General features: G+C 39.5%; 1 protein-coding gene across 1 annotated transcript in view; it reads left to right on the top strand.

Annotated features, from left to right (window-relative positions):
* The window catches only part of LOC121370190 (suppressor of lurcher protein 1-like), a 129,985-nt gene extending 105,965 nt beyond the window's left edge, over positions 1-24,020 (top strand). Inside the window, exons 7-12 of the mRNA XM_041495306.1 lie at positions 690-885; positions 4,747-4,937; positions 8,614-8,652; positions 16,497-16,668; positions 17,211-17,452; positions 21,250-24,020. Of these exons, the coding sequence (XP_041351240.1) occupies positions 690-885; positions 4,747-4,937; positions 8,614-8,652; positions 16,497-16,668; positions 17,211-17,452; positions 21,250-21,356 (947 nt within the window). The 3' untranslated portion in view covers positions 21,357-24,020. The remainder of the gene's footprint in view (positions 1-689; positions 886-4,746; positions 4,938-8,613; positions 8,653-16,496; positions 16,669-17,210; positions 17,453-21,249) is intronic.
* The last annotated feature ends 1,199 nt before the right edge of the window (positions 24,021-25,219 follow it).

Genomic DNA, 25,219 nt, shown 5'->3' with positions numbered 1-25,219 from the left:
ACCCATCCATTTATATTCGCCATGGTCTTCACGTTCGCTTGGTGAGAGAGCCCCTTAGTGGCTTCAGATCCTCTGTATTAGGTTCAATATATGTTTTTATATATTTTAAAAAGTTGGTTGCATAATGTAACATGTTAACAAAAAATAATATCCTACTCTCAATGGTGATTCTGATGAATATAGGTTGTTTTTATTTGAATTAATTTTGTACTAAATCCCAATACCCCTTTCCTTTCTTTCCTTTGGTATCCAACTCATTTCTTACTGATTTGGCTCCACATCCCAGTCCTTATATCACCAATGGGGGTGTCGTTAAACAGATGTTTGTCTCTTGTGGCCATCTATACCACACATCTGTCATTTGCCATTAACTTTTAACTTACAGTACAGATTTTGTAATTTGTATCAGAATTAAAAAAACTTAAAGTTAATTAGGATTCATGGTTGTACACATTTAAATATTAATACTGCATACTTAACTAGTGTTTTGTGTTATTATTTAGAATTATTTTAAAAGGAGAATGTAGAGTAAGTGGGTATATAGTCCATGCTCTTCATTGCTTCCCCGTCCCTCCCTTCCCCTCCACTCCCCATCCGCTCCCTGGCTGTAAATAGCATACTTGAACCTGACCAGCTGAAAACAGTGTTGTTGTTTTATATTTTACTAATTATTTCTGTTTTGTTTTTAGAATTCCAATGCAATGACGTAATCCGCAGCATCAACCGGAAGAATGGCACGATAAAGAGCCCGTTTTACCCGCAGTCGTACCCGGCGGACATTGTGTGTCGCTACACCTTCCAGGGGGTCGGGAGAGAGCGCGTACAGCTGCACTTCAAACACATGGATCTGCACTACCCCGCCGGTGATGCTAGTGAGCCTGTCGAGTGAGTCTGTCTATCTGCCTGTCGCTTTGTCCATCTGTCTGTCTGACAGACTGTCTAGCTGACTGAGTTTGTCTTTGTCCATCTGTCTGTCTATCTCTGTATGTCCATCTGTCTGTCTGTCTCTGTATGTCCATTTGTCTATCTGACAGACTATCTAGCTACCTAAGTGACTGAGTTTGTCTTTGTCCATCTGTCTGTCTGTCTATCTCTGTATGTCCATCTGTCTGTCTGTCTATCTCTGTATGTCCATCTGTCTGTCTGTCCATCTGTCTGTCTGTCTATCTCTGTATGTCCATCTGTCTGTCTGTCTATCTCTGTATGTCTGTCTATCTCTGTATGTCCATCTGTCTGTCTGTCTATTTCTGTATGTCCATCTGTCTGTCTATCTCTGTATGTCCATCTGTCTGTCTGTCTATCTCTCTCTGTATGTCCATCTGTCTGTCTGTCTATCTCTGTATGACCATCTGTCTGTCTATCTCTGTATGTCCATCTGTCTGTCTATCTCTGTATGACCATCTGTCTTGTCTATCTCTGTATGTCCATTTGTCTATCTGACAGACTATCTAGCTGCCTAAGTGACTGAGTTTGTCTTTGTCCATCAGTCTGTCTCTCTATCTCTGTATGTCCATCTGTCTGTCTGTCTATCTCTGTATGTCCATCTGTCTGTCTGTCTATATCTGTATGTCCATCTGTCTGTCTGTCTATCTCTGTATGACCATCTGTCTGTCTATCTCTGTATGTCCATCTGTCTGTCTATCTCTGTATGACCATCTGTCTGTCTATCTCTGTATGTCCATCTGTCTGTCTATCTCTGTATGTCCATCTGTCTGTCTATCTCTGTATGACCATCTGTCTGTCTATCTCTGTATGTCCATTTGTCTATCTGACAGACTATCTAGCTGCCTAAGTGACTGAGTTTGTCTTTGTCCATCTGTCTGTCTATCTATCTCTGTATGTCCATCTGTCTGTCTGTCTATCTCTGTATGTCCATCTGTCTGTCTGTCTATCTCTGTATGTCCATCTGTCTGTCCATCTGTCTGTCTGTCTATCTCTGTATGTCCATCTGTCTGTCTATCTCTGTATGTCCATCTGTCTGTCTGTCTATCTCTGTATGTCCATTTGTCTATCTGACAGACTATCTAGCTGCCTAAGTGACTGAGTTTGTCTTTGTCCATCTGTCTGTCTGTCTCTGTAAGCCCATCTATCTGTCTGTCTGTCTCTGTATGTCCATCTGTCTGTCTGTCAATCTCTGTATGTCCATCTGTCTGTCTATCTCTGTATGACCATCTGTCTGTCTGTCTCTGTATGTCCATCTATCTGTCTGTCTATCTCTGTATGTCCATCTGTCTGTCTGTCTATCTCTGTATGTCCATCTGTCTGTCTGTCTATCTCTGTATGACCATCTGTCTGTCTATCTCTGTATGTCCATTTGTCTATCTGACAGACTATCTAGCTACCTAAGTGACTGAGTTTGTCTTTGTCCATCTGTCTGTCTGTCTATCTCTGTATGTCCATCTGTCTGTCTGTCTATCTCTGTATGTCCATCTGTCTGTCTGTCTATCTCTGTATGTCTGTCTATCTCTGTATGTCCATCTGTCTGTCTGTCTATCTCTGTATGTCCATCTGTCTGTCTATCTCTGTATGTCCATCTGTCTGTCTGTCTATCTCTCTCTGTATGTCCATCTGTCTGTCTGTCTATCTCTGTATGACCATCTGTCTGTCTATCTCTGTATGTCCATCTGTCTGTCTATCTCTGTATGACCATCTGTCTTGTCTATCTCTGTATGTCCATTTGTCTATCTGACAGACTATCTAGCTGCCTAAGTGACTGAGTTTGTCTTTGTCCATCAGTCTGTCTCTCTATCTCTGTATGTCCATCTGTCTGTCTGTCTATCTCTGTATGTCCATCTGTCTGTCTGTGTATCTCTGTATGTCCATCTGTCTGTCTGTCTATCTCTGTATGACCATCTGTCTGTCTATCTCTGTATGACCATCTGTCTGTCTATCTCTGTATGTCCATCTGTCTGTCTATCTCTGTATGACCATCTGTCTGTCTATCTCTGTATGTCCATCTGTCTGTCTATCTCTGTATGTCCATCTGTCTGTCTATCTCTGTATGACCATCTGTCTGTCTATCTCTGTATGTCCATTTGTCTATCTGACAGACTATCTAGCTGCCTAAGTGCCTGAGTTTGTCTTTGTCCATCTGTCTGTCTGTCTATCTCTGTATGTCCATCTGTCTGTCTGTCTATCTCTGTATGTCCATCTGTCTGTCCATCTGTCTGTCTGTCTATCTCTGTATGTCCATCTGTCTGTCTATCTCTGTATGTCCATCTGTCTGTCTGTCTATCTCTGTATGTCCATTTGTCTATCTGACAGACTATCTAGCTGCCTAAGTGACTGAGTTTGTCTTTGTCCATCTGTCTGTCTGTCTCTGTAAGCCCATCTATCTGTCTGTCTGTCTCTGTATGTCCATCTGTCTGTCTGTCAATCTCTGTATGTCCATCTGTCTGTCTATCTCTGTATGACCATCTGTCTGTCTGTCTCTGTATGTCCATCTATCTGTCTGTCTATCTCTGTATGTCCATCTGTCTGTCTGTCTATCTCTGTATGTCCATCTGTCTGTCTGTCTATCTCTGTATGTCCATCTGTCTGTCTATCTCTGTATGTCCATCTGTCTGTCTGTCTATCTCTGTATGTCCATCTGTCTGTCTGTCTATCTCTGTATATCCATCTGTCTATCTCTGTATGTCCATCTGTCTGTCTCTGTATGTCCATCTGTCTGTCTGTCTATCTCTGTATGTCCATCTGTCTATCTCTGTATGTCCATCTGTCTGTCTGTCCGTCTGTCTATCTCTGTATGTCCATCTGTCTGTCTGTCTATTTCTGTATGTCCATCTGTCTGTCTGTCTGTATGTCCATTTGTCTATATGACAGACTATCTAGCTGCCTAGCTGAGTTTGTCCATCTGGCTGGCTGGCTGGCTGGCTGGCTGGCTGGCTGGCTGGCTGGGGGTGGCTGGTTGGCTGGTTAACTATCTACCTTACAGGCTGGCTCGCTGCCTGGCTGACCGAGTTTTTGTTGAACTACACCACTAGAGTGCATTGATTTATTATTGGTTGCACACCACCATTAATTACTCCATGCAGTCCAATATAATTTTTGTCAGGAGATATTGTGTGAAAAATACAGCAACATCGAGAGAAACATGTGACTACTAGTTTTAAGGAATGCTCTTCCTAAACAACTACTGTGTGAAACATCAACACTGGTAGACCAGGCAATGTGTCAGTAAGTGGCCCACATGCCAGAGCACCGTCTCATGTTGCTGTTGTGCATGTGGCAGTATACCATATGTAGAGATGTTATCAGTTAGTACCAAATATTACTCATTTTGTAATTATTTTACAAAGAATCTTAGAAGAAACACGCTACATATTGTTCCATTAGCAGCAAGAGAACTATATGCACTTTTCCACAGACAGGACAACACATAGCACAGCCTTTGATATACCCGTGATAGGGCACTGTTTCACAGCCTTTGATATACCCGTGATAGGGCACTGTTTCACAGCCTTTGATATACCCGTGATAGGGCACTGTTTTGGATAGGGGAAAACCTCAGACAAGTCTTATACCAAATGAGTTAAGTCCTGGCCTGGCTGGCTGAGTTGGTGAATGGTTGTGAACAAAATAGTGTACATGTAGAAAAAGAAGATGATTAACATTGAAAAAATGCTCAGATGAAAAACTAAAAGCCTCAGTTAGAATAAAGCCCATGTGGATATTGCCTGACCCTGTGGAGATGTAACATGTGTGGTGGCTTGATGTGGGTGTAATTAAGTTTAAAATTGGTTTCAGCTGCGCCGGCTCAGACTCTGTCATTGTCTTCATCACACTGAATGGGAAGAACGAGAACCTCGGCACATTCTGTGGCAAGAAGCTGCCACCAAAGCTGATGTCAAATGAAGCGAAGATGACGGTGGAGTTCCGAAGCACCCAGCCGTCGCAGTCTGTGACAGGCTTCGAGGCCAGGTACAGCTTCGTCACAAGTAAGTAACCAGAGTCTTAGGTTATGTAACCAGTGTCTTAGGTTATGACCAGGTCAGGTACAGCTTCATCACAAGTAAATAACCAATGTTTTAGGATATCATACGGCCAAGTACAGCTTCGTTACAAGTAAGAAACCAGTGTCAGGATATTATCAGGCCAAGTACAGTTTCATTACAAGTAAATAACCCATGTCTTAGGATATGATCAGGCCAAGTACAGCTTCATTACAAGTAAATAACCCATGTCTTAGGATATGATCAGGCCAAGTACAGCTTTGATACAAGTAAGTAGCCAGTGTCAGGATATGATCAGGCCAAGTACAGCTTCATTACAAGTAAATAACCCATGTCTTAGGATATGATCAGGCCAAGTACAGCTTCATTACAAGAAAATAACCCATGTCTTAGGATATGATCAGGCCAAGTACAGCTTTGATACAAGTAAGTAGCCAGTGTCAGGATATGATCAGGCCAAGTACAGCTTCATTACAAGTAAATAACCCATGTCTTAGGATATGATCAGGCCAAGTACAGCTTTGATACAAGTAAGAAACCAGTGTCAGGATATGATCAGGCCAAGTACAGCTTTGATACAAGTAAGTAGCCAGTGTCAGGATATGATCAGGCCAAGTACAGCTTTGATACAAGTAAGAAACCAGTGTCAGGATATAATCAGGCCAAGTACAGCTTTGATACAAGTAAGAAACCAGAGTCAGGATATGATCAGGCCAAGTACAGCTTCATTACAAGTAAATAACCCATGTCTTAGGATATGATCAGGCCAAGTACAGCTTTGATACAAGTAAGAAACCAGTGTCAGGATATGATCAGGCCAAGTACAGCTTCATTACAAGTAAATAACCCATGTCTTAGGATATGATCAGGCCAAGTACAGCTTTGATACAAGTAAGAAACCAGTGTCAGGATATGATCAGGCCAAGTACAGCTTCATTACAAGTAAATAACCCATGTCTTAGGATATGATCAGGCCAAGTACAGCTTTGATACAAGTAAGAAACCAGTGTCAGGATATGATCAGGCCAAGTACAGCTTCATTACAAGTAAATAACCCATGTCTTAGGATATGATCAGGCCAAGTACAGCTTTGATACAAGTAAGAAACCAGTGTCAGGATATGATCAGGCAAGTACAGCTTTGATACAAGTAAGAAACCAGTGTCAGGATATGATCAGGCCAAGTACAGCTTTGATACAAGTAAGTAGCCAGTGTCAGGATATGATCAGGCCAAGTACAGCTTTGATACAAGTAAGAAACCAGTGTCAGGATATAATCAGGCCAAGTACAGCTTTGATACAAGTAAGAAACCAGAGTCAGGATATGATCAGGCCAAGTACAGCTTCATTACAAGTAAATAACCCATGTCTTAGGATATGAACAGGCCAAGTACAGCTTTGATACAAGTAAGAAACCAGTGTCAGGATATAATCAGGCCAAGTACAGCTTTGATACAAGTAAGAAACCAGAGTCAGAATATGATCAGGCCAAGTACAGCTTCATTACAAGTACAGCTTCATACAAGTAAATAACCCATGTCTTAGGATATGATCAGGCCAAGTACAGCTTTGATACAAGTAAGAAACCAGTGTCAGGATATGATCAGGCCAAGTACAGCTTCATTACAAGTAAATAACCCATGTCTTAGGATATGATCAGGCCAAGTACAGCTTTGATACAAGTAAGAAACCAGTGTCAGGATATGATCAGGCCAAGTACAGCTTTGATACAAGTAAGTAGCCAGTGTCAGGATATGAACAGGCCAAGTACAGCTTTGATACAAGTAAGAAACCAGTGTCAGGATATAATCAGGCCAAGTACAGCTTTGATACAAGTAAGAAACCAGAGTCAGAATATGATCAGGCCAAGTACAGCTTTGATACAAGTAAGAAACCAGTGTCAGGATATGATCAGGCCAAGTACAGCTTCATTACAAGTAAATAACCCATGTCTTAGGATATGATCAGGCCAAGTACAGCTTTGATACAAGTAAGAAACCAGTGTCAGGATATGATCAGGCCAAGTACAGCTTTGATACAAGTAAGAAACCAGTGTCAGGATATGATCAGGCCAAGTACAGCTTTGATACAAGTAAGAAACCAGTGTCAGGATATGATCAGGCCAAGTACAGCTTTGATATAAGTGAGAAACCAGTGTCAGGATATAGTACAGCTTCATTACAAGTAAATAACCCATGTAGGATATGATCAGGCCAAGTACAGCTTTGTAAGAAACAGTGTCAGGATATGATCAGGCCAAGTACAGCTTTGATACAAGTAAGAAACCAGTATCAGGATATGATCAGGCCAAGTACAGCTTTGATACAAGTAAGTAGCCAGTGTCAGGATATGATCAGGCCAAGTACAGCTTTGATACAAGTAAGAAACCAGTGTCAGGATATGATCAGGCCAAGTACAGCTTTGATACAAGTAAGAAACCAGTATCAGGATATGATCAGGCCAAGTACAGCTTTGATACAAGTAAGAAACCAGTGTCAGGATATGATCAGGCCAAGTACAGCTTTGATACAAGTAAGAAACCAGTGTCAGGATATGATCAGGCCAAGTACAGCTTTGATACAAGTAAGTAGCCAGTGTCAGGATATGATCAGGCCAAGTACAGCTTTGATACAAGTAAGAAACCAGTGTCAGGATATGATACAGTAAGAAACCAGTGTCAGTACAGCTACAGCTTGATACAAGTAAGTAGCCAGTGTCAGGATATGATCAGGCCAAGTACAGCTTTGATACAAGTAAGAAATCAGTGTCAGGATATGATCAGGCCAAGTACAGCTTTGATACATGTAAGTAGCCAGTGTCAGGATATGATCAGGCCAAGTACAGCTTTGATACAAGTAAGTAGCCAGTGTCAGGATATGATCAGTTGAACTCCACATAGGAGTCTGAAATTAGCTTCATAGTTATTTCTTCATTAATAAGTCACAATGAATAAGTAAAGAATGTATTTGTTACATGTAGCAGTATCAGTCATTAAAGAAACCTTTATTTCATATTTTGACTCTCATTACTCTCGGTGGCGTCGTGGCAGGCCATCGGTCTACAGGCTGGTAGGTGGTACTGGGTTCGGATCCCAGTCGAGGCATGGGATTTTTAATCCAGATACCGACTCCAAACCCTGAGTGAGTGCTCCGCAAGGCTCAATGGGTAGGTGTAAACCACTTGCACCGACCAGTGATCCATAACTGGTTCAACAAAGGCCATGGTTTGTGCTATCCTGCCTGTGGGAAGCGCAAATAAAAGATCCCTTGCTGCCAGTCGTAAAAAGAGTAGCATATGTGGCGACAGCAGGTTTCCTCTAAAAACAGTGTCAGAATGACCATATGTTTGATGTCCAATAGCCGATGATAAGATAAAAAATCAATGTGCTCTAGCGGCGTCGTTAAATAAAACAAACTTTACTTTTTTACTCATTACTGATGCATAAAGTAAAACAAAAACTGTCAGTTTGTCTGTCTGTTTCACATTTTTCATTGAATTGATTTAATATTTTCCAAGATTATTTGTCATATTATTTCCTTTGATTCAGTGTCCATGTTAAAGAGATTTGGGTCATAGTTCAGATGCCACAAATTCTAGTAATTGCCTTGGTTATCTGTAACTTGTGTCTAAACGTTATAACCAGACTTGATTTAATGTTTCAGATTTTGGAATAACATCTGGAGTGCAGGATGACCGAGGAGGTAGGTTACTGCAGCCAGTGATGCATGTCGCTGCACTTTACACTGCAATCACAAAGACAATTTCTTGTTTTACCACTATTAAAACATTTCTTTGTAATGATTTATACAATGATTTTAGCACGATCCTAAAAGTAGTGAATATTTGTGTTTGTTGTTATATTTTGTTTGTATTTAAAAATATTATTTGTTGTAATCTGGAACACCATCTTAGTTAAAGACACACTATTATAGTTTCAAGTCTAATATGTTGTTATTTGTACATCTTTTGGGAAGAAATAACCACATATTAACTGATCATACATAATTATTACAATCTTTGGATATCAGAATTGTAATGTGTTGCCACTGTATTTCCCAAGAGTTCTGAACTAAAATTGGAAATAATGCAAAAAGACCTACTTCATATTTTCTGAGCCTTCCTCTCCTAGGTATTTTCTTCCATGTTAGATAACCTAAAACACCCACCTATCCCAACTCCCCACCCCCCAAACCCCCACAAAGAAAACAAAAAACACCCAACCAATCAGCTTTATATGTAGTAAATTTATGAACAGGTAAACTTATTTCATATGTTTAATCTGTCTATCATTTTAGATATCGGTATGCAGCAATAAACTGATTTTGTTTCTGGCTAATAAAGAAAACTATTTGCTTTTAATATTTTTGTGGACATGTATGTGGTATATTAAAAAAAAGAAATTAACAAATATTCTGGTCAAAAGCCACCATTTATGCAACTTTGGTAGAGTCCCTTTAACTACTTTGTGTAAATAAAGGAGGGGTGGGGGTGGGGGAGGAAAAGTACATGTAATAAAATTAGAGCAAATAAAATGCGTTGTATGATTGGCTACTGTATGATGGATTGATGGCCACAAGTGTCTGCTGTGAAGAGAATGTTTCAGATCATACTGGAATGATCAACCCTTTCAGTTAACACTGGTAGTCTGCTTTATTCTAGCTAGGTTGTCCAAGTTGGTGCTCTCATTGTCTTACATGTTATCAATGTATGATAAGTTGTCATGGTAACAGATGTGTTTTTTTATTTCATCTTGCATGTCTTGTGTTCTCAGAAGGTAGTAGAATAATTGTTGTCATGAAAAAGTCTTGCATTGTGTTTATTATTTACAATTGTTACGTGACTGTGTTCTTTTGAATTCTTCCACTGTGATGCCCATGACTGATTAAACAAGTGAAATGTAAATGGATGACCCAAAATGTGACTTTCAATATAAATACATTTTTAATACATATATAAATACAGAGAATTTGCCACTGATATCTACAGAGACAAACTAAGGTCTGTATTCCATGTGAAACTAAACTCCTTATATTGGAAACTGTCTATCATATTACTTTGTGGTAAAGTAATCAGTTGTATTGCTGTGCCCTGAGATGTAAAATATTTAAAATACTATTTTGTGTTGTATACATGTAGGTATAAGGAGTATGACATATTTCTCTGTTTGGAGTGTAAGAGGTTGTGAGACAGAACATTCCCATAGATTACCCACTGAAATTCCTTCATTCATCCAGTTCTTCACAATCTGGTTATGAGAAGTGATAGACTGGTGTCTGTGTGTAGAGTATAAAACTCATCATTGCTGAATTAAAAACAAGCAGTCTGTATGACAGGTTTCTTCTCGTGAATCCGGGATTAAGTTTCACAACTAGCATGTGTGGTTGCCATGCAGTAGTATGTGAATAACAACGTACTAGAATATACTGTAGTTTGTTTTATTTAAGGACATCATAATAGAGCACATTGATTATTAATCATCGGCTATTGGATGTCAAACATTTGGTAATTCTGAGATATAGTCCTAAAGAAGAAACCCGCTACATTTTTCCATTAGTAGCAAAGGATCTTTTATAAGCACCATCCCACAGACAGAATAGCACATATCATGACATTTGATATACCAGTCATGATGCACTGGTTGGAACGAGAAATAGTAGAGTACATTACACACACATACTTGTCTGTGATTTACAAAGTGCTAGAGTACATTACACACACATACATGTCTGTGATTTACAAAGTGCTAGAGTACATTACACACACATACACGTCTGTGATTTACAAAGTGCTAGTGCTAGTGCTAGTACATTACACACACATACATGTCTGTGATTTACAAAGTGCTAGAGTACATTACACACACATACATGTCTGTGATTTACAAAGTGCTAGTACATTACACACACATACATGTCTGTGATTTACAAAGTGCTAGTACATTACACACACATACATGTCTGTGATTTACAAAGTGCTAGAGTACATTACACACACATACATGTCTGTGATTTACAAAGTGCTAGAGTACATTACACACACATACATGTCTGTGATTTACAAAGTGCTAGTACATTACACACACATACATGTCTGTGATTTACAGTGCTAGTACATTACACACACATACATGTCTGTGAGTGCTAGTACATTACACACACATACATGTCTGTGATTTACAAAGTGCTAGAGTACATTACACACACATACATGTCTGTGATTTACAAAGTGCTAGTACATTACACACACATACATGTCTGTGATTTACAGAGTGCTAGTACATTACACACACATACATGTCTGTGATTTACAGAGTGCTAGTACATTACACACACATACATGTCTGTGATTTACAAAGTGCTAGTACATGACACACACATACACGTCTGTGATTTACAAAGTGCTAGAGTACATTACACACACATACATGTCTGTGATTTACAAAGTGCTAGAGTACATTACACACACATACATGTCTGTGATTTACAAAGTGCTAGTACATTACACACACATACATGTCTGTGATTTACAAAGTGCTAGAGTACATTACACACACATACATGTCTGTGATTTACAAAGTGCTAGAGTACATTACAAACTGATTCCTGTCGTCTTTCTGCCAGTGATCACAAGCTTAACACGGTCTCTTTCTCAACCATTGTGCTAGGGACTTTCTGCATGATCATTAGTCTCAGGGGCTGACATCCCAAGATGTTAAACCAGCTCGGACCATATTATGCTGGCTTTTTTCAGCCACCAGTGTCAGATATTTATAGACATTTGTTATCAACTTTCAATGCTACAATTAAACAGGATCTTCATTGGTATTTCAGTTTTTAAGGTTGCCAGTTTTTTAAATTTCAAATGTCATCATTTGATGACAAAATTAAGTAATCGGCTGACAAGATATGGGTCACTGAACCATCAGTGGTTCTAACATAGATTGTATAGGGTAATTAGCTTTATATATGGGTAAAATCTAATTAAAGAACACTTTTCTCATTTTGATTTCCAGAAATTTGTTATGGTAAAACGCTAGATTTACAACCCCAGATTGCAATGACAGTCCAATCAGATTTGTTCTAAAAACTAAATTAGAATCACTTTGAGGGCCCACAGTTTGGGTGGGCCACTGGTTAAATCCAATAATGTGACACCTAAATTTGAATTTTTATTTCTTGTTTAGAAATTCAGTCATTCAAATTAACACTAAGTACTCTTGCATGCTACTGATGTAGGTTTTAGTTGTATATTGTACATGCACTTCATTTTATTTAATACGTTTTGTTTCCCTTGTATTGCAGTGTGTGTTTGTGTTGCCTATTATGAATGTTGTCTTAGTTACCCTTGGTAAGTCAGTTTGAATATGCACCCATTTTTGTTCACATCGTTTGCTACAGTTATCATGTACATGTACATAAATAGGAGTGTGTTTGTTTTAAAAGTGCATGGTTTAGCTGCTGTAAATTTGATTATAACCTAAACGTTTTGATGCATTAAAGATAAAATTATCTACACAATTTTACATTGGGGAAATCTAAAAGTTGCGGTTATATATGTCTGTTTATTAATGTTTAAGATATTACTAACACTCTGTTATTACACTGCGGTTACCTGTCTAGACATTAAAGAAGTGAATATATACTTGTCTTTGAAAATGAAACCAAAATATAACAAGCCAGTTGGTAGTTGTTTAGTTCTCAACTTCTCATACATATGCAACATACATATAGAACAGATATCTGAAAACACTAGCAGTACGTTGCACTAGAAATAACCTGCTATACCCACAATCATAGTCATATACTTACCTTTGTTTCACACCCAATGGCTATGTGTATTTTTTGTGCTGGGGTGTCGTTAAACATTCATTCATTCATTCATTCATTCGTTTGTTTGTTTGTTCATTCATTCATTCATTCATTTGTTTGTTCGTTCATTCATTCATTCATTAGTTCATTCATTCATTCATTCATTCATTCACACAAAGCAGGCATTACAAGAGGTAATAGAGGCCAGATTGTGTTTTGTTGTGTGGCCAGAACCAAAACCAGAGTAATTATTATACTTTAAAATAATAGAACAGAATATCAACAGAATATCAACACAGCCTTGGTAGGTTTTGGATGGTGGCAGAACAAACAGCTGCATGTATTTATTGAGACAGCATATAAAACTATCTGAACAATTTCTTATAAATGATGGAAAACTAAGGTATAACATTTGTACATCAAGGGAAAACATAAAACCATACAGAGTCTGGATACATTGCAGTGAGGGAAGACATGACAATTGTGAACTTAAGGAATCAGATGAAATGATCTGCACAGCCTGGGTATATTGTAGATTAGGCCAAACTGCCAGCATGTTTAAGACAAATACTACACAGTTTATTGATCTGTATACAAGATGGCACTGCTGTTCACAAGATCCTGTTAAGATCAAAGTGTTTTATTTCTTTGATCTTGATACTTCTTAATTCAATCTTTTTGCCTCCATGGTTTTATTATGTTTTCCAACTTTCCCACTGAAATGCAGTTTCACATGAAATGACTTCTTGCTGTGAAGTTTTTAAGTGGTGTTATTCACTTTTTCATGGATGCTGAGCTGTACAAAAAACATCAGAATAAACATTTGACTGGGATTTTTGTTTGTATAGGCTGCATCACTGGTATACACAGGCTGGGTCACTGGTATACACAGGCTGGGTCACTGGTATACACAGGCTGGGTCACTGGTATACACAGGCTGGGTCACTGGTATTCACAGGCTGCATCACTGGTATACAGGCTGCATCACTGGTATACACAGGCTGGGTCACTGGTATACACAGGCTGCATCACTGGTATTCACAGGCTGCGTCACTGGTATACAGGCTGGGTCACTGGTATACAGGCTGCATCACTGGTATACAGGCTGGGCCACTGGTATACACAGGCTGGGTCACTGGTATACAGGCTGGGTCACTGGTATTCACAGGCTGCGTCACTGGTATACAGGCTGGGTCACTGGTATACAGGCTGCATCACTGGTATACAGGCTGGGTCACTGGTATACAGGCTGGGCCACTGGTATTCACAGGCTGCATCACTGGTATACAGGCTGCATCACTGGTATACACAGGCTGGGTCACTGGTATACACAGGCTGCATCACTGGTATTCACAGGCTGCGTCACTGGTATACAGGCTGGGTCACTGGTATACAGGCTGCATCACTGGTATACAGGCTGGGCCACTGGTATACACAGGCTGGGTCACTGGTATACAGGCTGGGTCACTGGTATTCACAGGCTGCGTCACTGGTATACAGGCTGCGTCACTGGTATACAGGCTGCATCACTGGTATACAGGCTGGGTCACTGGTATACAGGCTGGGCCACTGGTACACAGGCTGGGTCACTGGTATACAGGCTGGGTCACTGGTATACAGGCTGCATCACTGGTATACAGGCTGGGTCACTGGTATACAGGCTGGGTCACTGGTATACAGGCTGCATCACTGGTATACAGGCTGGGTCACTGGTATACAGGCTGCATCACTGGTATACAGGCTGGGTCACTGGTATATAGGCTGGGCCACTGGTATACACAGGCTGGGTCACTGGTATACAGGCTGCATCACTGGTATTCACAGGCTGCGTCACTGGTATACAGGCTGGGTCACTGGTATACAGGCTGCATCACTGGTATACAGGCTGGGTCACTGGTATACAGGCTGGGCCACTGGTATACACAGGCTGGGTCACTGGTATACAGGCTGGGTCACTGGTATACAGGCTGGGCCACTGGTATACACAGGCTGGGTCACTGGTATACAGGCTGGGTCACTGGTATACACAGGCTGGGTCACTGGTATACAGGCTGCATCACTGGTATACAGGCTGGGCCACTGGTATACACAGGCTGGGTCACTGGTATACACAGGCTGCATCACTGGTATACAGGCTGCATCACTGGTATACAGGCTGGGCCACTGGTATACAGGCTGGGCCACTGGTATACACAGGCTGGGTCACTGGTATACACAGGCTGGGTCACTGGTATTCACAGGCTGGGTCACTGGTATACAGGCTGCATCACTGGTATTCACAGGCTGGGTCACTGGTATACAGGCTGCATCACTGGTATACAGAATGGGTCACTGGTATACACAGGCTGGGTCACTGGTATACACAGGCTGCATCACTGGTATTCACAGGCTGGGTCACTGGTATACAGGCTGCATCACTGGTATTCACAGGCTGGGTCACTGGTATACAGGCTGCATCACTGGTATACAGACTGGGTCACTGGTATACACAGGCTGGGTCACTGGTATACACAGGCTGCATCACTGGTATACACAAGCTGGGTCACTGGTATACAGGCTGGGTCACTGGTATACACAGGCTGGGTCACTGGTATACACAGGCTGGGTCACTGGTATACAGGCTGGGTCACTGGTATACACAGGCTGGGTCACTGGTATACAGGCTGAGTCACTGGTATACACAGGCTGGGTCACTGGTATACAAGCTGGGTCACTAGGCTGGGTCACTGGTATACAGGCTGGGTCAATGGTTTATAGGCTGGGTCACTGGTATACAAGCTTGGTCACTGGCATACACACTGGGTTACTGGTATACAGGCTGGGTCACTGGTATACAGGCTGGATCACTGGTTTATAGGCTAGGTCATTGGTATACAGGCTGGGTCACTGGTATACAGGCTGGGTCACTGGTATACAGGATGGGTCACTGGTATACAGGCTGGGTCACTGGTTTATAGGCTAGGTCATTGGTATACAGGCTGAGTCACTGGTATACAGGCTGGGTCACTGGTATACAGGCTGGGTCACTGGTATACAGGCTAAGTCACTGGTATACAGGCTAGGTCATTGGTATGTAAGTAGTGTCACCGGTATGTACGCTGGGTCATTGGTTTATAGGCTAGGTCAGTGGTATACAGGCTAGGTCACTGGTATACAGGCTTGGTCACTGGTATACAGGCTGGGTCACTGGTATACAGGCTGGGTCACTTGTTTACAGGCTGAGTCACTGGTATACAGGCTAGGTCACTGGTATACAGGCTGGGTCACTGGTTTATAGGCTAGGACATTGGTTTATAGGCTGGGTCACTGGTATACAGGCTGGGTCACTGGTTTATAGGCTAGGACATTGGTTTATAGGCTGGGTCACTGGTATACAGGCTGGGTCACTGGTTTATAGGCTAGGACATTGGTTTATAGGCTGGGTCACTGGTATACAGGTTGGGTCACTGGTTTATAGGCTAGGACATTGGTTTATAGGCTGGGTCACTGGTACACGGGCTAGGTCATTGGTATGTAAGTGTATGTTCAATTACTACTACAGAGATTACATGTGTATTTTCACATGTGTATTTTCAACTACTACAGTGATTTCACATGTATTTCCAGTGTGTATGTTCAACTACTACAGTGAATTCACATGAATTTTCAGCATGTATGTTCAACTACTGCAGAGATTACATGTGTTTTTTTCAGTGTGTATGTTCAACTACTACAGAGATTACATGTGTTTTTTTCAGTGTGTATGTTCAACTACTACAGCGCCACCAGCTCCAGTGGGAAGTTCACGTCGCCCAACTACCCGGGCCTGTACCCACGTGACACGGAATGTCACTACCTCTTTTACGGTGCAGGGGACGAGACGGTCTTCATCCAGTTCCCAGTGTTCGCTGTCGATGGAATCAGTCCCAGGTAAGTCAGGTGAAAAAACACAATTAGAAAATAATGAAGTTAGTAGCACCCTTTTTAATAAATAAAAAAAAATCACCTACAAGTAGTCAGAAATACCGTATCAGAACATGCCTACAAGTAGTCAGAAATACCTGTCAGAAAATGGCTACAAGTAGTCAGAAATACCTTATCAAAGAATGAAGATCTACAATATTTTATGTACATCATAAATACCTTTTCCAAAAGCACCTAATCATAATGTTTTTTAAAAGATACACACTTCCTCAGCTGTCAGGTGTTATTCATAAGGTTTGTTTTCAAATCTGCAGATGGCACAGTGTCAAACATATGGCACTGTTGTATTCTGGGAAGTCTTACAAAATGTATATGAAATATCAATCTTCAAAATGTGCGATGTATGGTGTATTTAATAGTTGGTGAATAATTTGACAGTGTGACATCTGTTCATGTTCATCTTAATCCCTGACAGTTAGTATTGTTTATTTGATTCTTGCACGAACATCCCATATAGTCTTCTTACTGACAATGTGATCTATCAACAGGTGTGAGGAAGCAACCAAGAGTGACTTTGTTTCCTTCTCAAACTTTGCTGAAGCAGAAGACCGCAAGTTGCATCGTCTGTGTGGCAATTCGCTGGAGTCGAGATACAAAACCATCGAGTCGGACGGCCCGTTCTTCCGAGTCGTCTTCAAATCTAACGGCATTTACGATGCAAATGGTTTTGAGGCTTATTACGAGTTCAGAGGAGTAAACAACGACAGGAGTAAATATCGATCCAGTAATAGTAAGTCTTGTAAATCTGTCACAAAAGCCAGTATCAGTATCGATCTAGTAATAGTAAGTCTTATAAATCTATTACAAAGGCCAGTATCAGTATCGATCTAGTTATAGTAAGTCTTATAAATCTATCACTAAGGCCAGTATCAGTATCGATCTAGTAATAGTAAGTCTTGTAAATCTATCACAAAAGCCAGTATCAGTATCGATCTAGTAATAGTAAGTCTTATAAATCTATTACAAAGGCTAGTATCAGTATCGATCTAGTAATAGTAAGTCTTATAAATCTATCACTAAGGCCAGTATCAGTATCGATCTAGTAATAGTAAGTCTTGTAAATCTATCATAAAAGCCAGTATCAGTATCGATCTAGTAATAGTAAGTTTTATAAATATTTCACTAAGGCCAGTATCAGTATTGATTCAGTAACAGTAAGTTTTATAAATCTATCACAAAGGCCAGTATCAGTATCAATCGAGTAATAGTAAGTCTAATAAATCTATCACAAAGGCCAGTATCAGTATCAATCGAGTAATAATAAGTCTTATAAATCTATCACAAAGGCCAGTATCAGTATCAATCCAGTAATAGTAAGTCTTATAAATCTATCACAAAGGCCAGTATCAGTATCAATCCAGTAATAGTAAGTCTAATAAATCTTTCACTAAGGCCAGTATCAGTAAAGTAATGGTTAATTGTATGAACATTTATAAGGGCCAAAGTTGATGCTGTAATATTGTTTCAAAAATGTTCATGAGGACCAATATTGATACAGTCATGCAAAGTCATAACCATTTACAATCATTGCCTATGGCATTAAATTAACAAACATACAGAAATATGGGGGTGGGTTGGATGTTTATGGATGGTGGGTTTTGTTTTTTTCTTCCTTTTTTCCCAAATAAAAATTTGAGAGCTTTTTTTTTTCTTTTTTTTATATAGAGCTACTTATTTCTTTAAATAGCAATCTTTATGTTAGTTTCAATTGTTGTTTGTTTTCTTTGCTTTTTTTCTTTAAGTGACCCGTCAATTCCCCACCCCAAACAATTTCATAATTTGTGCCATGTTGTTGCGGTTGATTTCAGCGTCGTGTTAAATGCTTGTTGTGATTGTCATGTCATGTCATAGGGTTTTACGTGCACATTCAGAACAAGCTATTGTTGCGCACGTCTGTCGTCCATGACAGGAAAGGTGGGTGGAGGGGAGAGGAGGGACCTCCTGCACTGGCAGGTGCAAGGGAGCACCAGCAGCCCGATCAAATCGGTAGCAGGCGGGTGGGGGTGGTGGTGGTGCTATGGAATTTGAATGGAGCAGTTAAATGCCAAAGAGAAAAGGGTGCACAATTTTGATTGAGGGAATTTGGCGCAATTTTGAACGGTTGGTCGAAAGGTAAATGGCCGAGCTAATATAGGTTTTGATATTAGTGAATCGAAAGTAGCTCGTTAATTTTAGACCTTTACGATGCTGTGGTGTCTCCCTAGGTTGCCCATAGGGCCCTCTTGTGATTTCTGCTTACAAAATTTAAATACTGCATGTTCATTTCCGGCGATCGCGATCTGCATGGGTACGAAATTAACAAAGACAAAGGAATAAACAAAAACTGCAGTTAGGTATTGATGCAAATAACTATTGTTTTTCTACAAATTTACATCAAGATTTACTTTTGCGTAATCGTATTGTTTAATGTCCGCAATGATGTCTCTTAACACGCGGGTGTCGGCTGACTGAAGCCTGACATATATTCCACCGAGAGCTGTCCTCAGTTCAGCCAACGAACGTTCTTCCTAACGTTCGCGAACTATGTGATTGGTGTTCGTCGTGTCCATTTGGTTTAACGTGAAGCGCACAAACCAGTATAGCTAACGTTTTGTTTTTGCTCGGTCTGGCTGAACTCGGCCCTTGAGATGGCCTACATGTCTTTCGGCCCTGAACTGGCATGTGTATTCAAATTGACACGCATTGTCGGTCTGTTTTTATTACTTTGGTTAAAAGATTTTACAAAGTAAAAATAACAAGCAACAGATCTTCCAGACATTGCTGTCATACATGCTGAATGCATGTCGTTAAAATTAATAACCGTGATTATTAAAATACGCAAACATCATAAGGCCTACGCTGTATTCTGCATGACACCATTTCTCGTTACCGGTCGCGAGATCGCTATTACGCTAATTGAATATTTGGTAGTATTATTATGTTTAAGGTGTCGGATAGATTATGTAACCGTTTGTTCACATCAGAAGACAGAAAATGGCTTAGCCAAAATTTTAGCCACTTGCAAATTTTATTAGCAATTTTTTGTAAAAATTAGCCAATGGGTAATTTGGCTAACGACAGCGCGAGCCCTGACAATGTAAATATTAAGACAGTAATATTAAGTCATAAACCTTTACAAGAGCCAGTATTAATACAGTAATGTTAAATCAGAAACATTCACAAGGGCCAATATTAATACAGTAATATTAAGTCAGATTAACAAGGACCAATACTAGTAGAGTAATGTTAAGTCACAAAGATTCATAATGACCAATACTGATAGAGTAATGTTAAGTCACAATGATTCATAATGACCAATACTGACAGAGTAATGTTAAGTCACAATGATTCATAATGACCAATACTGACAGAGTAATGTTAAGTCAGAATGATTCATAATGACCAATACTGACAGAGTAATGTTAAGTCAGAATGATTCATAATGACCAATACTGACAGAGTAATGTTAAGTCACAATGATTCATAATGACCAATACTGACAGAGTAATGTTAAGTCACAGTGATTCATAATGACCAATACTGACCGAGTAATGTTAAGTCACAATGATTCATAATGACCAATACTGACCGAGTAATGTTAAGTCACAGTGATTCATAATGACCAATACTGACCGAGTAATGTTAAGTCACAGTGATTCATAATGACCAATACTGACCAATACTGACCGAGTAATGTTAAGTCACAGTGATTCATAATGACCAATACTAATAGAGTAATGTTAAGTCACAATGATTCATAATGACCAATACTGATAGAGTAATGTTAAGTCACAATGATTCATAATGACCAATACTGATAGAGTAATGTTAAGTCACAAAGATTCACAAGGTTCATTTGTGTATTTAAAAACAACAATAAACTTTACAAAAGAAAATATAATTTTGGTTTTTAGGACAAGTAATGATGATCTTATTAATGCTATCATAATAGTAACTTAACAATCAGTACTTAAAAGTCATTTGAAGGCTTTCATTCCAGACATTACACAGATCCAAAAGGAGCCAATATATATTACAAAACATGTATCTTCCTTTAGTTGCAATTATTGTAAGTTTGTCAAGTTTTGGTTTGTGTGTCACAAATAACTTAATTTAGGTTGTCAACATGTAGTGGGTTGGAGTTTCCTTTTGTGTGTAGCTGGGTTTTTTTTTTTTTTTTAGATAGTTTGATTTTTATACTGTTAGGGAAAGTATTGATATTGGTACTTTTTGTATGCATATGTCATTTATATATTTCTTTACTAATGTTGGATATTTTTCTGTAAACATCTAATTTCCATAAAATAGTTACATTAAGAAAAGGTATTTAGAGACTTGTACTGTTAGCTAGTGCATAGCGGTGTGTAATAACCTTAGAAAATAATGAAGAGTTCTATAAATAAGAAAAGGATCAATTCATTAAAGGAAACCTGATGCTACATGTTTGATAAAAATTCCATTGTATCACTACTGAAAATCTGTACGTAGTGTAACAGTTTCTCCTTGTTGATACATTATACTTTAAATATTCAATTTTGTTTTTTACAGATAAATCTGAGAAAAAAGCTCAACAGGTAACGAAAGGCCGAGCTGCTCGCCCGGTGCCAGCAGTCTCTGTATGGACAGCCCTGTTTCTCGTATCGGCTTTCATTTAGCATTAATCCTGCCTCACCTTTTTCTTCAAAATGGATTCTAAAAAAAAATATATATAAAAAAAACTGAATAAAAGAAAGATTCCATTTTGACTTGGAAGGTACAAGTTCTGTGCTGTACATTTTGTGATATTTTCTTCTATTTTGTGCAAGTCTTTCTCTGAGATGTGGAGGATCTATTGCAGATTTATCTTTCACCACATCTCCACGTGAAGCAGCTTGCAATATTCCCCATGTTACCACGTCTCCACGTGAAGGAGCTTGCAGTGTTTCTCATGTTACACCTCAACACAGCGAGAAAACACCACCTGGCTGTATCGGGCCACTAGATGACAGCGTGAATTAGGACTGACATTTAACACTGCACAGTCACCAGTTGTACCATCATTAGTCCATCGTTGTGATCCGAGAAAACATTGCCTGACTGTATCGGGCCACTAGATGATACTGTGAATTAGGACTGACATTTAACACTGCACAGTCACCAGTTGTACCATCATTAGTCCATCGTTGTGATCTGAGAAAACATTGCCTGACTGTATCGGGCCACTAGATGACACCGTGAATTAGGACTGACATTTAACACTGCACAGACACCAGTTGTACCATCATTAGTCCATCGTTGTGATCTGAGAAAACATTGCCTGACTGTATCGGGCCACTAGATGACACCGTGAGTTAGGACTAACATTTAACACTGCACAGACACCAGTTGTACCATCATTAGTCCATCGTTGTGATCTGAGAAAACATTGCCTGACTGTATCGGGCCACTAGATGACACTATGAATTAGAACTGACATTTAACACTGCACAGTCACCAGTTGTACCATCATTAGTCCATCGTTGTGATCTGCAGTGGGAAGTTTACCACAACAGTCATTGGACTGATGGTCAGAGGTATTGACCGTCACAGGTTTAGGACAGATACCAGCTGTAATTAATGGTTTCTGTAGGTTTATATACAACTGATGTTAGATCACCAGTTGTGATGGTTTCTGTAGAATTATATTGAACTGAGTTAGGAATGATAACAGATGTAATGGTTTTTTGTAGGGTCATACTGAACTAGTATAGGACAGATACCAGCTGTGATGGCTTGTGAATTTAGGGCCAAACTGAACTAGTTTAGAACAGATACCAGCTGTGATGGCTTGTGAAGGGCTACACAGAACTGGTATAGGACAGATACCAGCTGTGATGGCTTGTGAAGGGCTATACAGAACTGGTTTAGGACAGATACCAGCTGTGATGGTGTCTGAAGGGCTATACAGAACTGGTTTAGGACAGATACCACCTGTGATGGTGTTTGAAGGGCTATACAGAGCTGCTTTAGGACAGATACCAGCTGTGATGGTGTCTGAAGGGCTATACAGAACTGGTTTAGGACAGATACCAGCTGTGATGGTGTCTGAAGGGCTATACAGAACTGGTTTAGGACAGATACGACCTGTGATGGTGTTTGAAGGGCTATACAGAGCTGCTTTAGGACAGATACCAGCTGTGATGGTGTCTGAAGGGCTATACAGAACTGGTTTAGGACAGATACCAGCTGTGATGGTTCTTAAGAGCTGTACAGAACTAGTTTAGAACACAGACATTAGCATTTGTGGTCGGGATGGGGCAGTATCTGAAGTGCTTTAAGACAGATGACAGTATTAGGTGATTTGGATATGTTCTAATTAACTCAGGCAGTATGATAATGTTGGTAGTGATAATGACTGATTGTCACAAGAAGAACATCTACTACTGTCGGGTTAGATTAATTAATGTGATAGCGAGTACAGTGAAGGGTTTAGTGAGAGGAGGCATGTTGAAGAGTTCAGATTCTAATGATGAGTAGAAGATGCCTTCACCTCAGCTTTAATTTCTACAGAATCAGCCAACGCCTCCGTTAGGAAGTGTAGAAATCATATATATCTTTCTCGAGTAGATCTCAATATTAGCTTACTGGTTGTGAGCGATGATGTTGTGAAATACGAATTATTTATTTCCCACAACTCGCCTGTCAGCTAGCGTTCTAGTCTCAAGTCCTCGGTGTGCTCAAGTTTATCATTCTACTCAAACTGAGTATGTGGATATGATCAAAGGTTCTAGTTGAGCAGGCTTGGCTGATAATGTTCTTATAATACTAAACAATTTGAGCATAATCTGCAGGTAATGTTCTATTGATGCTAGTTGAGCATACTCAAGTGGTAATGTGCTACTAATACTCACCAGTTGAGCATACTCAACTGGTAATATTCTGGTGAGACTCATTTCTTTGAGCATGGCTGTGGTAATGTTCTACCAATACTGTGCTTGAGTATGCCCAATGTTAACATGATCATCTGGTTTCCAGATGTGTGCTGGAGTGGAAATGCTCTATAAAGACAGAGTACTCAGCAGACCTGTATGTTGCACGCTATTAAATGCAGCACGAGCTGCTCTTTCTTGTCATATCTAGAACACAGTTGCAGCTGTACAGATAATTAATAGAATTTCTCTCATCTCTAGTGTTTGCTAGACCCACACTAGAATAGACAGAAAATGTTTGCAATATACAGAAAGAAAGTTTGCTTTGTTTAACGACGCCACTAGAGCACATTGGTTTATTAATCATCGGCTATTGGATGTCAAACATTTTAGTAGCAAGGAATCTTTTATATGCACCATCCCACAGACAGGATAGTACATACCACAGCATTTGATATACCAGTCATGGTGCACTGGCTGGAACAAGAAATAGCCCAATGGTCCCACCGACGGGGATCGATCCCAAACTGACCGTGCATCAAGCGAATGCTATACCACTGGGCTACGTCCCGCCCACAATATACATAACTATCTCATTTCACTGCACCAAACTGATACATTAAACAGAGATTGTTTTCAAGAACTCTGAAACACCAAACTGATACATTAAACAGAGATTGTTTTCAAGAACTCTTAAACACCAAACTGATACATTAAACAGAGATTGTTTTCAAGAACTCTTAAACACCAAACTGATACATTAAACAGATTGTTTTCAAGAACTCTTAAACACCAAACTGATACATTAAACAGAGATTGTTTTCAAGAACTTTTAAACACCAAACTGATACATTAAACAGAGATTGTTTTCAAGAACTCTGAAACACCAAACTGATACATTAAACAGAGATTGTTTTCAAGACCTCTGAAACACCAAACTGATACATTAAACAGAGATTGTTTTCAAGAACTCTTAAACACCAAACTGATACATTAAACAGAGATTGTTTTCAAGAACTCTTAAACACCAAACTGATACATTAAACAGATTGTTTTCAAGAACTCTTAAACACCAAACTGATACATTAAACAGAGATTGTTTTCAAGAACTCTTAAACACCAAACTGATACATTAAATAGAGATTGTTTTCAAGAACTCCTTTAAACACCAAAATAATGACAGTGAATTGGTTCTATATTTGTTTATTAACATGGATGACTGTAAATGATATTATACACAACACAATTTGGATGTGACATCGAAATATATGACTATAAAATAAAAAAATAAAATTTCATTATCTTGATGTTAATGAGAGAGAAGCAACACGCTTATCATGTCCGTGATAAGATAAACATAATGGACTGAATTTACAAAGCCTGTGTACGTCTTGCATGCATTTAACTACATACATTTACAATGCTTAAAGACCTGCATTGGAGGAAAACAGGATTTAACTACATACATTTACAATGCTTAAAGACCTGCATTTAACTACATACATTTACAATGCTTAAAGACCTGCATTTAACTACATACATTTACAATGCTTAAAGACCTGCATTGGAGGAAAACAGGATTTAACTACATACCTATACAATGCTTAAAGACCTGCATTTGAGGAAAACAG

This window comes from Gigantopelta aegis, chromosome 4, assembly GCF_016097555.1.
Source record: "Gigantopelta aegis isolate Gae_Host chromosome 4, Gae_host_genome, whole genome shotgun sequence".
NCBI classification, from domain to species: Eukaryota; Metazoa; Mollusca; class Gastropoda; order Neomphalida; family Peltospiridae; genus Gigantopelta; species Gigantopelta aegis.
This window is presented reverse-complemented; position numbering and strand designations above follow the sequence as displayed.